The sequence below is a fragment of the Sceloporus undulatus genome, chromosome 1 (assembly GCF_019175285.1).
Source record: "Sceloporus undulatus isolate JIND9_A2432 ecotype Alabama chromosome 1, SceUnd_v1.1, whole genome shotgun sequence".
In the NCBI taxonomy this organism is placed as follows: domain Eukaryota; kingdom Metazoa; phylum Chordata; class Lepidosauria; order Squamata; family Phrynosomatidae; genus Sceloporus; species Sceloporus undulatus.
Genome location: NC_056522.1, coordinates 267,948,234 through 267,963,774, shown reverse-complemented (window position 1 = coordinate 267,963,774; position 15,541 = coordinate 267,948,234). Strand labels below are relative to the sequence as shown.

The following is a 15,541-nucleotide window of genomic DNA, read 5'->3' as shown; positions in this document are numbered from 1 at the left end:
GTGCGTATGCTATTTTTCTGTTGCTGCCTCATCTTCGATCAACACCTTTTTATACTGGCCATGTCCAATTGCCACATACTTGTACTTCTTGCCAGGAAGTTTCACCTAAAGGTGAGCAAAGAAATGTAAGTACCTTTAGGAGCTGAGATTCAGGTACTTCCCCTCTTCCAATATTCACATTTTGTTTTCAAGTGCTTTCTCTTGGCTAAGTTGTTTTGGCTTTCATGCTTTCAGCCATAAGATCTGGTCCATCCAGCCTCACAGTGAGGTCCCTCTCCTTCCTAAAGGCCCCCTCCTGCCCTGCCCCACTGCAAAGGAAGAGGGAGTGGGGAAGCCATTGAGCCATAGCCATGTGCCTGCAGCTAAGTTACATTGCAGTGGGACAAAGTCGGACATATTCAGGCAGTGCTTTGAGAGTGTCAGCTGAGTTTTGATAAATTTACAGCGCTTCATAAATAAAGGTTAATAATAATAATAATAACTAGTGAAGGTTCAGGTGAGTGGAATGTACTTCTCCGTTATTTTCCCATGTGGGGAAAGAGAGCAATGAAGCTATGAATACTCATCCATCTTGAGTCCTGAACTCCCAGCTGAATGTGCTTCAATCCTTTCCATTTAGGGAAGGCAAAGAAGTGAAACCAGATTCCCATTCAAGGCACCAGCTGGCATTCCAATCACATGGCTTTAATACTATTCAGCCAACTGGTGGGCCCAGATTCTGTCCCTGGTTTCCCCTAAAGCAAGCAACGCTCACCTTTGCATTTCCATCTGCCTTTGGGCTATCTTTCTGCTCCCAAATGCTTCTCTTATTCACAATGTCTCCAGCCACAATGTCCTAGGAACAACATAGGCATAATGATCAGATTTTTAAGCCACCCTTCATGCAAGCGAGTAAACTTTAACCAGAAAAAGAGTTCAGTTTCCCATATTCTGACCCCACATTGAAGGCACATAGCTTTTTTGCAAATAAAGAGGTCTCTTTGTATACATGGGGGATCCATTCCAGCCTCACGCATGCGAAAAAATATGGGACCTCAAGTCCTGTTGATCCTAATGGTGGCGTGCTCATGCGTGTGCACACCATTTTATTCCCCCTTGGGTTGCCATCCGCATGAGCTCAAGTCCGCAGATGACAAGCCCGAGTTTAGTGTGGGCAGACTGTACTTTGTTCATAATATTAATCCTTCATGGGAGGTCAAGCCTTTGCTGAAGTCAGGGTGCTTTCTTTAACACAAAACACACTGGATGTCTTACCTTACATGCCGTTGTCTTTACAGGGGACTGAACCACTTCACCAGTCTCCCAAAGGCTTTTTGTGCTGGCAACTGCAGCACTGTTGGTAGGAAGGTCAATAGAAAGCTGACGCACTGGCTTCGGGGTCTTGCTAGAAGTCTGCAAAGGAATGAGTGATAGAGATACTTTACTGCCACACCAACTCATCCCTTACAATGAAGGAAATGTATGGCTCCATTCAATTTACTCCCACCTGCAAGTTAATTTTATCTGTATTATCGGGGCACACTTTCTCCATCTTAATGGGAAAGAACTGTAAAGTATAGCAATCTTGTATCAATGCAGGTCCTGTCAATGGCAATGCAGACAACCATAGTACAGGGCAGCTTCTGAATGCCCATAGTTCAGACACAAACTACAGTTTAGAGATGCATTATTACAGTTACAGCAGTACAGCTGAAAGGGCCTCATAATTTAGAGAGCAGGTAGGATAATTCCACTGTTTTAGGTACAACACACAGTGGCCAGGTCCTAGATGCACAAATAATGGGTGTGGGTTAAGGGGGGCAGGGAAGCACCTGCATAGGCTATAACTTAATAACCTGTGGCAGAGGTAGGCAACCTGCGGTCCGCGGGCCGGATGCGGCCCAGCAAGGTCTTGGGACTGGCCCCAGCCCGGTCCTGCCGCCAATTGCCGCCGGAGCCTTTGGCCTCTCCCGTGAGGGCATAGGGCCTTTGGCCTATCAGGAGGAGGCAGGCAAGGGTGGGCAAGCGGCAGGCAAGGGGGGCAATTGTCTATAGAAGCCTCCGAAACATGCATTTATATTAACATTTTTTTAAAAATAAGCAAATTTTTTGGCGTGTCCTCCCTTTTAAAAAAAAGAAAGAAAGTCCTCCATTTGAAAAATTTGTCCTACATTTGGCCCGGTTTATTTATTTAATTAATTATTTAAAAAACTTATTTAATTATTTATTCTTTGGCTTCGGCCCCCCAGTTGTCTGAGGGACAGCAACCCGGCCCCTGGCTCAAAAAGGTTGCCTACCCCTGACCTGTGGCATTCTACTAGCTTCACAGCCTTTCACAAGCCGGAAGTTCACAGCCAGCATAAAACATAGGATTTTGGATCTGGCTTCTACATGGATTATGATACTGGAAAAGTTGAATCTTTCATCTAGGACAGAAGTAGTCCTGTACTTGCCTAGCCACCAGTTGAGAAGGTTGGCTTTTCTTAGCAGTTACCACATTCACATTCTTTAAAGCTCTCTTTTGGCATTTTGAAATTGGTAGAAACATACATACTACCAAGGCAAATAGAGAAAGGTCTGTGTTGAGCCTGCAATCGCATTTAGATCGACACCTTTCTAATCTTCTATGGTGAAATGGGCAGCAAGCGGCCCTTATGGCTCCCCCATGCACTGGTGCCAAAATACACAGCACTACTTCAGCCAAAACACATCTCACCACTTCCCCTGCCTCACCTTTTATTCTGTAACACCTGAATAGGGCTTATGAAACCTAGCAAAGAGGAGCCGGAGAAGGGGATGCAATCTCAGCACAGTTTCAGAAAGCCATTTTAAGCAGAATTTAGGAGTTTTCCTTACCTCAATGGCATGTGTGTACTGTTCAAGTTTGTCATCAATCTTTGAAACAGGGAGAGGTGGCTGTGTCTTCTTCACACTGTTACTGGAAGGAAAACAAAATATGCTTGTGGAAAGGGGGTTATCACATACCTAGATTTTAAAAAATATTTGCTGTTTTTTTGACTAATTTGCCAATAAGCTCAGTGTCCCCCTCCCACAACCTGCAAAGTATTTTTGAAAATTACTCCACACAAGCCATGTGGATCTCTGCAGACAGTATGCCCATAAGATCTGTTGGCCTAATCCTAAGATTGCATGAATCCTATTAAACTATGATATAACATGCTTAGTGAGCTCTGCCACTGCCAGAGACAGGTGTAAATTGGTAGAATTTACCAACTGCGTCCCTGTCTGGACCGAAAGGACCTTGAAACAGTAGTACACGCACTGGTAACTTCTTGCTTAGATTTCTGTAATGCGCTCTACATAGGGCTACCTTTGTACCAGGTTCGGACACTTCAGCTAGTACAAAATGCTGCAGCCAGATTGGCCGCTGGAACTTCCAGGTCAGACCATATAACACCGGTATTAAGATCTCTTCATTGGCTGCCTATTAGCTTCCGGGCTCAATACAAAGTGTTGGTTATTACCTATAAAGCCCTACATGGCTTGGGCCCGAGTTACTTGAGGGAGTGCCTCTTCCCACACAATCCACCCCACACTCTCCGAACAACAGGGAAACATTTGGTAGAGTGCCCTAGGGTGAGATTGACATTTATTCACCAAAGGACATTTACATCGACAGCTCCAACCCTCTGGAATAAACTTCCAGATGAAATGTGGGTCTGTTCCACCTTGGATGCCTTTAAAAAGGCCTTGAAGACCCATTTATTTCAGTTGGCATACCTGCCTCTTTGTAGAATGTTACTCCCCGATGGAAGTTCACTTTAGGATTTGACTGATAGATTCTGAGATTGATGATTTTATCTTGTTGTATGTAGGTAGATTTTAAAATTTTATTGAACTGTATGCTTATTTATGATTACTATGTAAACCGCTTTGATCAGATGGAAAAGCGGTATAGAAATAAAGTTTTATTATTTATTATTATTATTAAATGACATACTAGTGACTCCCATTTATCTGGTAAGAACAGTCACTGGAGAAGTAGGAAAATTACCTTAACCATGGTTTGCTTGCTGAAGATAGTTTTTAATCTAGGCTGGCACAAGCTAGGGTTGCACATTCCAGTTTGTATCCAATCATTAATCATAGTTTAAATATGAGGATATAATGAGGTTTAATTATGGTTAAGCATTATGCCTGAATATAGACAGGAAAAAAAAGAAAACAACCCAAACTTTGCCTTCAAAATCCTGAAGAACAGTGGATGCTCTTAACAGTTTGGAACTAGGTAACTTGAAAGATTGTGCACATTGATATGAACCTGTCTATACCTAAAATTGGCCTCAGAGGTCCTGCTCACAAAACTACCACCTAGAAAATTGGTAGGGTCTTTTCAGTGATTAAAGTTCCATATTTTTGGAACTTCCACTTGAGATATGCAAGGGTTCTTCATTATCAGCTTCTAAAGATTCATAATCACTTATTTCAATATACATTTAACTAATGTGCTGAGTTGAGTTTTACATTGTTTTAAAATTATCTTTCTGAGCTGAGTTTTATATTGCTTCAAATGTTATTAATATTTTATTATTTTATTTACTTATACCCCACCTTTCTCTCACTAGAGGGACTCAAGGCAGAAAACATGTTCTTAATTTTGTAATTGTACCTAGACTGGATAATTTTTTAATTGTTTCTGTAAACCACCTTGGAGAGCTTTGTCCTTAGAGAGAGCATTAAAAAACTGGGGATTTTTTAAAAATGTCTTCAGCACAGTTTCTATTAACTAATTAGAAAGTTAACATTACACAGCTTAGCCACCATCCAGGCTTTGAATAGATGTTACCTTTTCTGTACAGAGCGGTTCAGAGATTCAGTTCTGTCAGTAATCTAAAGAAAAAACACAGTCCATTTAGCAGTTTGTTCATTGCCTAAATGGCAGATACACCTTTTCTCCTTCAGTCAAGAGTTATCGTGTTTAGGTTGTAAAGACTGTTGCAGGAGGGAGACAAAGAGAAAAACCATATGATGTCTGCCCTTCCCCTACCTAGGGTTGCCATAAGTCAGGACCTCCAAACCGGGACAAACGTAGGACAAAATTTTCAAATGTAGGGCACATTTTTTAAAAATAGAGGACACGCAAAAAATGATGATTTTTTAAAAAATGTTAATATAAATGCATGTTTCTTAGGCATGATCAAAATGGAGGACATTTGGCATTATTCCTAGACAGATGGCAGAAATGTGCTTCCCTTTCTGGCCAAAAACCAGAAGAAGCGGAGGAAGAGTGGAAGAAGCAGAGGAGGAGGAAGAGGAGAAGAAGAAAAGGAGGAAGAAGACGCAGTAGAGAGGAAGAAAAAGGGGAGGAAGAGGGGAAGAAGAGGATGAGGAGGAGAAGGTGGAGAAAAAGAGGAGGAAGAATAAGATGAAGAAGATGGGGAGGAAGAGGAGGAGAGGAGGAAGAAGGAGGAGGAAAAAGAAGAAGAGGAGGAAGAAGAGGAGGAGGAGAGGAGGCAGAAGAAGAGGAGGAGAAAGAAGAGGAAAGGCTCTTTCCCCTGCCTGAGCGCCTCCGTTGCCGGCAGAGTAGGTGGCAAGGCAGGGGAAAGGGGCCTCGCTGAGGCGAGGCCCTTTGGCCCTGTCAGGCCGCCTCCGTCGCCAGCGGAAGAGGCGGCAAGGCAGGGGAAAGGGGCCTCGCTAAGGCGAGGCCCTTTGGCCCTGCCTGGGTGCCTCTCTCGCCGGCGGAGGAGGCAGCAAGGCAGGGGAAAGGGGCCTTGCTGAGGCAAGGCCCTTTGGCCCTGTCAGGCAGCCTCCATCGCTGGCGGAGGAGGCAGCCAGGTAGGGGAAAGGGGTCTCACTGAGGCGAGGCCCTTTGGCCCTGCCTTGCGTCTGTCAGCGGGGGGGGGGGGGGCAGGGGCAAACCGGGGCGGGACCGCCCCCTACCCCATCTCCACAATTCTGTAACCCACTGCTTTCATCCATTCCATGGGTCTAAAGGCAAAATGAACACGTATATTTCTCAAATGCATTCTTTACCAGGTTTCCGTTTAAGCAGTAGAACACATACCTTTATAGTAGGACTTAGTGGAACCTGACACTCTTCCTCATTGCTAGATGTGCTTGGAGCTCTTTGTCGTTTTTCTGGTGCCTCTTCCTCCTCGTTCCATCTTCTTTTCTTTTCCTGAAGAAGAAGAGAGGTGTCAATTGACCAAGAGAGCTTGAACACGAGAACATTACTTCTGATATAAAATCAATTCCTCATTAGCAGTCAACGCAGCACTGCAAGCTGCATTATGCTGAACAGCAAATTTCCAGAACAGGGCTCTGGATAGGGAGGAAACTAGGTGTGGGAAGCTACCATTCAGCAGTCTTTGCTACAAGGATGGATGGATGAGCATGTCAATTAAGTGTCACATTTTTCAACATTTAAGTTCATTTTGTTTCTATATCCAGTCTGTGATTCCTATCCCAAACAGCTTATTCCATACTTATTTCTCTTTGTGACTGCATTGTTATACACACTTCCCCTAGTGTGCATATTCTGGAAAGGGAATACACATTTTTAAACATTCTGCACACTCCACTACAAAATTTGGAAAAATACAAATTTTATAACTGCACTCCAAGTCTTGCAGAGGTTTCAAGAGGTGTAAATTTGGTGTATTTGTATTAAATTGTGAACTGAATCAATCTCTGTCACCCATCTCTTGCTACATCACCATTGCATGGATGCATTCTGTTAGATTCCTTGCTTCTTTGCCCCAATCTGATGAACCAGACCAGAACGAGTAGTGACAGACCAACTGCCTCAGGTACAGAATTTGGCCTCCTGCACACAGGGCAAATGGGTTGGGGGGCTGCTGTATTTGTTACAGTATTTGTTGCTGTAATTGTCAGGATTTTTTAAATCCAAACAATATTTCGATTGGTCCAGATTATTTTCAGCTGTAGTATTTTAATTCCACTCTCAAGTAGGTTCATTTTTAATTCCAAGAAATAGTGAAACAAAAGCATCCTCCTTTTTTAATTTTTTAAAAAATTAAATATCAAATGTCACTTTTGCATCATAGCACTATAAGTCTAATAACATTTTTTTATTAGAGGGAAATAAATTGGCATGTTAATACAGTAATAGAATCACCTCAGTGAATCATACCCAGCAAATCACACCCCATTTAAGAAAACAAACAAGAAAAAACTGCCTTAGTGAAGATTCAAGAAATTGGTGTAAACTATTCCCCTCCCATAAAAAAATAGAACAAATGGATGCAGAGGTTGACAACAACCGGCAAAACCCAGGGAACTATATTATGAAAAGTCATATCTTTTTAGATCAATATGTAAGACAGGACCTTGATAGCTCAAGATGTACCATGGTTGTCCAGTTCTAGTAGAAGATGTTGTGAACATCTGGTGGAAGATGTTGTATTTTTGTCAGATATTTAGCCTTCTCTGTCAGAGAGCTCTGATGCACAACAAACTACAAATTCCAGAATTCCATTAGTATTGAGCCATGGCAGTTAAGGGGGTGTCAAACTGCATTAATTCTGCAGTGCTGATGGAGCCAAAGTCATAGGCTCACATATAAAGCTAAAAATGAGGAGTTGCTGCCAGGTAAATGCTTTTTTAAATCATTTTTAAGCTTTATATATGTAACCTTATTGTGAAAGTGCACAATATACAGCGTAAAAGAGGAGTTGCTGCCAGGTAAATGCTTTTTTAAATCATTTTTAATAATTATTTAGCCCTCTCTGTCAGAGAAGAGACTGTGACTTTGGCTCCATCAGCACTGCAGAATTAATGCAGTTTGACACCCCCTTAACTGCCATGGCTCAATACTATGGAATTCTGGAATTTGTAGTTTGTTATGCATTAGAGCTCTCTGACAGAGAAGGCTAAATATCTGACAAAAATACAAATCCTAGAATTCCATAGCAATGTGCCATGGCAGTTAAAGAAGTGTCAAGCTGCATATTTTTTGCGGTTGCTGATTCAGCCTTTACGTTTTCCTCTGAGCAGCTGAAATCCTGATAGCTAGCTAAAGAGAAAGGAAGTGATAGCTAAGTCAAATACAGGAAATGCTATTCCTGCAGATAATCATAATCACACAGAATGCAGGTTTCTGCTCTGGTATTAAAAGAACTTCTAAATATGACTAAAAATTGAACCCAACTCCAAATTAGGTTTTCAATGTATCTAGTAGCAACATCAACATTCGTGTAACTATTTCCTCTCTGAAATGTATGAATGCATGAAAGCAGGTATGGGGGGGGGGGGACTGACCTCAAAAATATGTTTGCTGAACCTAGTAAATGCTATGATCCTCTACACACTTACATTCATGCAACTCACAATGAATTATGTTGACTGCATTCCTATCCAAAGAGAAGCTCCATAACACAAGTAAGTCCAGGGTCTAACTTTAGCTAGCTAGTTATGGCACTGCCTGAAGTGTCAACACGAGTGTTATATGTATCTGCCAAAATTTCACCAGCTCCCCTCGCCTCTCCGATAACCTTCTTTCTCATGTGGTCACATTGCCTCCTTTTTAATTTAGTCTGCTAGTTTGGGATGTAATACAATGGAACACATTATCAGCTGAGTTCCTTCACACCTTTACTTTACCTTTACTCACCTTGGAATGGCTGAGAAATTTGTATGAGGGAAAATTACTAGGAAATACATTTAGAAATATCTGAACAGTTTTCCTTTTGCAGTTTCTCTGTGGCACAAGCTGAACACAAGGGGTAGGATGGGGAGAAATGAACAAAATGTTTTCATTCTGACCTCTTGCTTCTCCTCCTCTTCTTCAAGCTTATTCTCTTCTTGGGCATCCTGAAGCTTGTCTGCAATGTCCTCATTCGTCTCTCCAACATATGCTGTTTCGATAAGCTTTTGCTGCCCCTCCAGTTCTGCTTCGGGCTGATCTTGTGATACAGAAGTTGAAACAAACTTGAGGAAGTTTGAAGGCCCAGGCGTAAACCGGATAAAGGTGGGAGAATCCTGACCCAGATGGACTTGTTCTAGTTGGACTTCTGTTCCCCTCAGATTGCCATCTTCTTCGTAGGAATGCTTTGGTGACCTAGGATTCAGAATTGCCATGGGAAGGATGAAATGAAAGAAAGAACTAAGAGCATCTGGTAATTTTATACTTTAAAAGAAATACAAACTTTTAATATCTTTGCGATGAGAGACAGACTTGTTATACTAAACAAAAATATAATAAAAGTCTGGTAATTTGCAAACATTAATTTGTCTCCTAATTTTAAAGTTATGGCTAATTCAGATGTTATCAGTTTAATTTCAGATGGTAGATTAATAAACTTTCATATAAAGCCATCAAATAATGAGTCACTTTTCTCAAGTACCTTAAAACTACTGAGATAAAAGCATACCGGATAGGGCCTTAGAGAGTATCTAGTATAACAGTTATATAAGAGGCTTCCCATCCTGGAAACAATGAAATCTAGGTTCCATCCTTCTTAATACTCAAAGCAAAACAGACAAGCACTTGTTCTCACTACCTAGAAATGTGTAAAAACCAATTCTTACATCCCAGGAATTCAACTATTTCTTCCATGATGCAGTTGCCTCCTTTTGCCTCATGGTGGGGCTGATTCTACCCAAGTTTCAATTTACCATACCTCAAACATAAATCATGGGTACAAAGGGGGAGAATTTTAAAGCCTGGGCGTAGAGAAGAGAATTGTGAGAAGTTCAGTGATGCAAATTACACGGTAGGAAATATATTGTTTCCAAGTACAGCTCCAGTCATCCACCCCATTCCTGTATTTCTGAAGATTAATTCAAAGCCTTCTGAAGTCAATCTGTTTGGTGACAATAGCTTTTGGATCATGACTATCCTTTGGCCAAGGATGCTGATCACACCTCTGTGTTACTGCACAAAACAAAAGCTCTCCTTTGAAACAGTTCCTGTGAATTGTAATGAGACTATATTGAACAGGAGTAGAGAATACTTGTAGGATTAAGAGATAACATCAAAGATGGAATTCAATTTAAGAATTCTAAAGGACAACAACAATCTAATCGAACACCATCATTATCAATGTCTTCATTGCTTCGGGTAATATAAAATGCATTTAGAGACATAAAAGGCATCTATGCTTATGCTAACATGGAATAGTGCAAGTTTGTGGAACAATATTCCAATCAAACCCTTTCGGGCAGAATAATACAGCACTGTACATAGTTCGTCCTTCAGTCACGGAGCCTGTCTATATTATTGCTTTAGTACATCAGTGCCAAGTTAAAGTTAATTTAACCGGCAACTGACCCATGCTGTTCATACCAAAAACATCTGGGAATGTGTGAAGGCACCACAAGAAGTTGTGTTTACACAATTCCACTGCAAAGCTCCAAAGAGCAGATGTTCTTACTAAAGCAGAACAGGGTACAAACATACAAGATGGACATACACAATCCAAATTAACCAAATAAATGTTGGCAGTCTCTTGGCAAGTGGGCTTGCTTTGTCCCTTCCCTTCAACTCCATCTGGAATGCAATATAAATGCACACAAGAATGGGGGGGTCACTATACCATACATTAGCTACTAACACCAGGAAGCCATTTATGCCAAGCCTATAGCCCTCCAAATGTTGAAGAAATGCTAGGACAGTACAGCTTATGGGAACTGGGAATCCAACATCATCTTGAGGACCAGTGATGTCACTAGTGGTATGTGGGGAGTGCACACTGCACCAGGTGACACTCTAAAAGGAGGTGACACCATTGCTCCTCAAACACTAACCTTTTGGCAAAAACAGGCTGTGGCATTCATCTGCTTCCCTTTAAAATGCTTTAAAAGATAGTGGGGGTGGGCTGACGCTCGGTGGGAGGAGAAAGGAGAGGCCCCAGAATTTTTTAAAATTAAAATTTCAGATTTCAAAATTTAAATTTATTTTTAAAACAAATTTAAATTTTATTTTTTTAATTCCTTTAAAATTTTCTTTAAAAACATCACATTTTAACCAAATTTTCTCTATGTATATTAAATACATTTAGGTTGTGCATACGATATTGTAATTTGAAGGTATAATTTTAATTTTGCTAGTTGTTTATGTCACAACTATTAGCAGTATATTCAGTGACATATGGGAATTATGATTTATGAATAACAGTGCAAAAAGCATTGCTAAATGCTAAGGATTCTGTATAGTGTGAAAAGGGAAGAGGGCAATGGGGGGGGGAGATGGTGACACCATGAGTCCCCCTCACCAAGTGACACCAACCCTAGGGATGCCACTGTTAAGGACCACAAGCTTGGCATCAGCTATATATAGATTACTTCCTTGTATTAACAGCTAATGAGTGACATAGTGGTCCCCAATTTGTGTGTGCATTTATTTATATTTTGTCCCATTTAGAACAAAAAGGGGGGCACACGGCAAATCCTCTTGCCCACAATACTACAAGCATTTATTAGATTAATTGGGAATGTGTTATCTCCATTTTGGGTGTCTGTGTCTGTACTGTACTGCCTATACTGGGCAGACAGAGGGAGGCTGTTGTATTGAGCTAGAAATTATGTCTTCCGAGTAACCAAAACAAGATTACATTTACCAGAAAGGTGTGCAGTGCAGCCTATAACTGTAACTATGATCCACATCAGAGATGTGACAGCTTGTTACCATTGTCTAAACAGACTGCAGAAACATAATCTTGAGGGTAACCACATCTCATGTTTTCTCTTCAGAGGCTTGATGATGATGATTAAGATATCATTTTAAAAATGAAACTGTATGTGCCATTATATACAATAACTTCTGTCGCATGCAATTATCTCTGTGAGCAGGAAAATATATCCAAAACTTGCTTATTTTAGTTACTTAATGTTTACCTTGCCTTTTAGTTGTTATTTAATTTATATCCTGCTTTTCTCCCATAATAGATAGATGGTGAACTGTGTTGTTATACATTTCCATTATTGGGAAATGAGTGATCACAAAGTGCCTCTCACTCAGGTTGCAGCCTCACACCCAGCATCCAGTGTCAACCAAGCCTTGATCATACCTTCCAACATTTCACAAATGACTACACCACAGACAGAGACAAAGGGCTCATCACCTCCCCCCCTTTCCCCTACCATTCATGGCCTTTTCATTTCAGAGTTACTGATTTAACTGTACTTTACCCTGACATTTGTTCTTTGAAGCCTTAAGAGAAGGCTGTACTTGAAACTAACAAGATATGTGCCTTGCCCTCCTCTCTCCTCTGTCAGCAACAACTTTAAGTGATAACATCCAAAATCCACAAAATATTGATACCCCTTTTGGCCAATCAAAATGCACAATACATGTATATTTTGGGGTGGCCCAAAAGTGGTATCACTGTTTTGACTAAATAGCTAGGTATCATGGTTTTGTAATCTAGATATGTTAAGTTTGGATTTTATTTTTATTTTTTTAGAAGAACACCACTTAGCTACTAGCTGTATCTTAAAAGTAACATGGAACCTCACAATAACCTGAGCCCCAAAAATTGCTAAATAGGTGAGATAACAACAACAACAACACAACTCATAAGTATGAAAAAATTCTTAGGTGTTTTGCATTGTTAGACACGCCACATAATAAATTCATCCATAACTGATCAAGACTCCAAAGTACACCATCCACTTAATTGTAAAATAAAATAAAATATCCACCCAATGCAAAACAAGCTGAGTTGTAAGTTTCCACACCTTTCAAACAGAAAGAGTTTCTGTCAGTGCATAATTCTGGTGGAGATGAAAGGGCTTCACTGCCACATGTCAAGCTTCAGAACAAACCTTTTAAACAATCTCAAAGCTTCAAAAGATTGAAATTGGGAAGAATAAAATAACTGAATGAAGAAAGATTTTGCTCAGTATCTATTATAATCTAGTCAAATGACCAGTACATTTCAAAGAACCACTCACACTTCTGCAGTGTTTCTTCCTCAGGCTCCAGGAAGACAGAAAGCATTACAAAGCTCCCTTATCTAACTGTTTCCCTGTTTAAAGGTGCTGAGAAAACACCCGCCCCTTCCTTTGCCCTGACTTATTGCAGGTGCCCTGTATTTCCCCTCAACCACCTGAAAATTTTGTCCCAGTCAATTCTAACACACACACACACAGATGCCCAATGCAGTTGTGTTTTAAGGATAAAAGTTTAGAAACTAAACCCTAATGCAAGCCCCAGCTACAGAAAGCCCATTGGACCAAACCGGATTACTAAGTGTTGACTAACCATTCAGCAACTGATTAGTGTGTGTACTCTTATAAGGAATATCCATAAGGTTCAAGCTTAGAACTTATTTAGTTTACAGAGGTAAACATACCAGTCTTGATACTGTACCCACACATCTAGTCAATTAGTCCATGTATGCCTGTGTTGGTCATTTCAGGAACAGAAAGGAATCTATTTTGTTTTGCTGTTTTGTTGATTTTTACAGTCTGTCTTTTAATGCATTTTAAAGGGATTTAATTCTATGGATTTTCAGTATACACAAACACTGATTTTTAAATGTTTTTAATCTCTGCTGGTTTGAATATTTTGTAAGCTGTTTTGAATCCCAGTATTGATGGAAAGGCAGGATATAAATGAACAACAACAACATCACCTGTTTTCATGCAGTTTCCAAAATGTTTACCTACCTGACTGCCTGAAAGTGATTCACACAGCCAGATACAAAAGAGGCCAACTCTGTAGAAGACAGATACAAGCTACACCTGCTGAAATTCCTTAAATTGCACTAATATTAAAGATGCAGAAGCCCCTGTTCTTTTCTCTATCTGGCCATCCTAGGAGTGTCACACACAAACCAGGGTTAACCCTGGATAGAATGACAACTATCCACAAGACTGAAATACTACATCCAGCTGTATTAAAATAAACATTATAGTATACAGAAGACATCACAATATTCCAGTTTTGCTCTAACCATCTTTTGTGAGAAGCACTTTACAAATACCGCCATGAAGCTCAGCTTCTAACCTCATTCATCCATGCTGGTTCAAGATTAGCCTGAGACAAAGCTACAACCACCTTCTAATATGCAATTTGCTCCTTATTAGGTTGCCCCATGTTTTGGTTTGATGTTTATTTTTCCTGACAGATATTCAATCCTTTACCAACTATAAAGGCAGCAATCCAAGGGATGTGGCATTTTACCATCATTGTATCTCCATGCTGAGGTGCATGGTTTTGGTTGAATTTCCACCTGTCCTGCAGGAGTTAAAGCAAGAACATAGAAAGTTTAAAAGTAACACATTCTGGTTATTCATAATGTATAAAAAGTAATTCATTGTTATTCAGTGTTGTTGCTCGTTACATTACTAAAAGCGCTGCTTGCTGCTTTTGCCATATGACTACTTTTTTTTTGGGGGGGGGGGGAATAAGAATGGCACAAACCTTGAATAATTCCTACTAAAAGTGCCTCTAAAATGCATTAAAATAGCCTTTAAAAGTAATTTTCAGAACTATCTGTAAAATTTAACTGATTACACCCAAAGAAAGAAAAGAAAACCCTTAAATAATTTGTTGTATTGTTTTGGCATACAATTTTGTTTCACAAAATGAAGGGGAACTTATTCCACGTAACTATGCTGCTTGTAATTAGTTACTGTTAAGCTCCAGTTAAAAGCATAGCACTTCTGTGAAGAAGATAACACTACTATGTTCTACATTTAACAAGTATACAGATCTTAACACCTGTATTTCTCACTGCAAGCAAACATTCAAGACAAACCAATGCAACAATAAATATCAAATAAAAATATGTTCAGACCAAAAAACATAGTGAGAAATTAAATACCTTGCAATTAATTAAATGCTTTGGACCCGAGAGTAGTCACATCAACTAGCCTTACTTTGAGTGTTAGCCCTACTGAATACTGTGGAGCATATTTCAAGGTTCACAGATTCAAAATGGCTATATCTCTTCTCCCACATCAGCTCTTGTTGCTTGCATTTAACCATTTTCTACCTACTTAAAAAAAAAATCTCTACCTTCCTTCCCAGTGTGCAGGAGCCACTTGTTGGGCTTCTCTCCATTCACCATAAGATGTGCGCTCTCCATCTTGTGCTCCCTCTCCCATCTCTGCCCATCTCTGCTTTCGCTGCTCAAGTTTCTGGGACCAGTCACTAAAGCCCTCATCTTCCTCCAGTTCTGAAGTCCCGGAAGGCTTTCCATCAACCCTGAAATTCAGGTGAAAGAAAGACATTAAACACAATGCAAGCTCAGAATAGCACAACAACCATCCTCGGTTTTGTGTCTGGTTGTGCATCAACCCACTTAATATGTTCCTAATTATCACAACTGTCTTCTGAATCAAAACTACAGGTGCTTTGCTTGTGTATCTCTGGGCCCTAGCCCTCTAGCTGGACAGCAGCACCCAGCATTCCTCACCATTGACCATGCAAGCTAAGGCTACTGGGACTTACTGTCAAACAACATCTGGAGGGCCTCATGATTTTCACCCATATCCTAGCTGAAAGACAGAAGTTGGTAGCATAAGCTTTTGTAGATTTAAGCCTACTTCCCTGGGAACTTCTTACCCTCACACTTAGCATTCACTCAGCTTAAGTTGCATAAAACAGATCCTTCTTGTGCTTTGTTTACAA

The 15,541-nt window shown here is 40.4% G+C and overlaps 1 protein-coding gene across 2 annotated transcripts in view; it reads right to left on the bottom strand.

The window, feature by feature from the left end:
* Positions 1 to 15,541, bottom strand: part of LSP1 (lymphocyte specific protein 1) — a 116,406-nt gene continuing 100,865 nt past the window's right edge. For both annotated transcript variants that reach the window (XM_042447211.1, XM_042447220.1), the window contains exons 3-10: positions 14,927 to 15,115; positions 8,725 to 9,019; positions 6,005 to 6,118; positions 4,787 to 4,830; positions 2,836 to 2,917; positions 1,255 to 1,392; positions 755 to 835; positions 1 to 105 (exon numbers count right to left, since the gene is read on the bottom strand). In XM_042447211.1, coding sequence (XP_042303145.1) covers positions 10 to 105; positions 755 to 835; positions 1,255 to 1,392; positions 2,836 to 2,917; positions 4,787 to 4,830; positions 6,005 to 6,118; positions 8,725 to 9,019; positions 14,927 to 15,115 — 1,039 coding nt within the window. In that variant the 3' untranslated portion in view covers positions 1 to 9. The remainder of the gene's footprint in view (positions 106 to 754; positions 836 to 1,254; positions 1,393 to 2,835; positions 2,918 to 4,786; positions 4,831 to 6,004; positions 6,119 to 8,724; positions 9,020 to 14,926; positions 15,116 to 15,541) is intronic.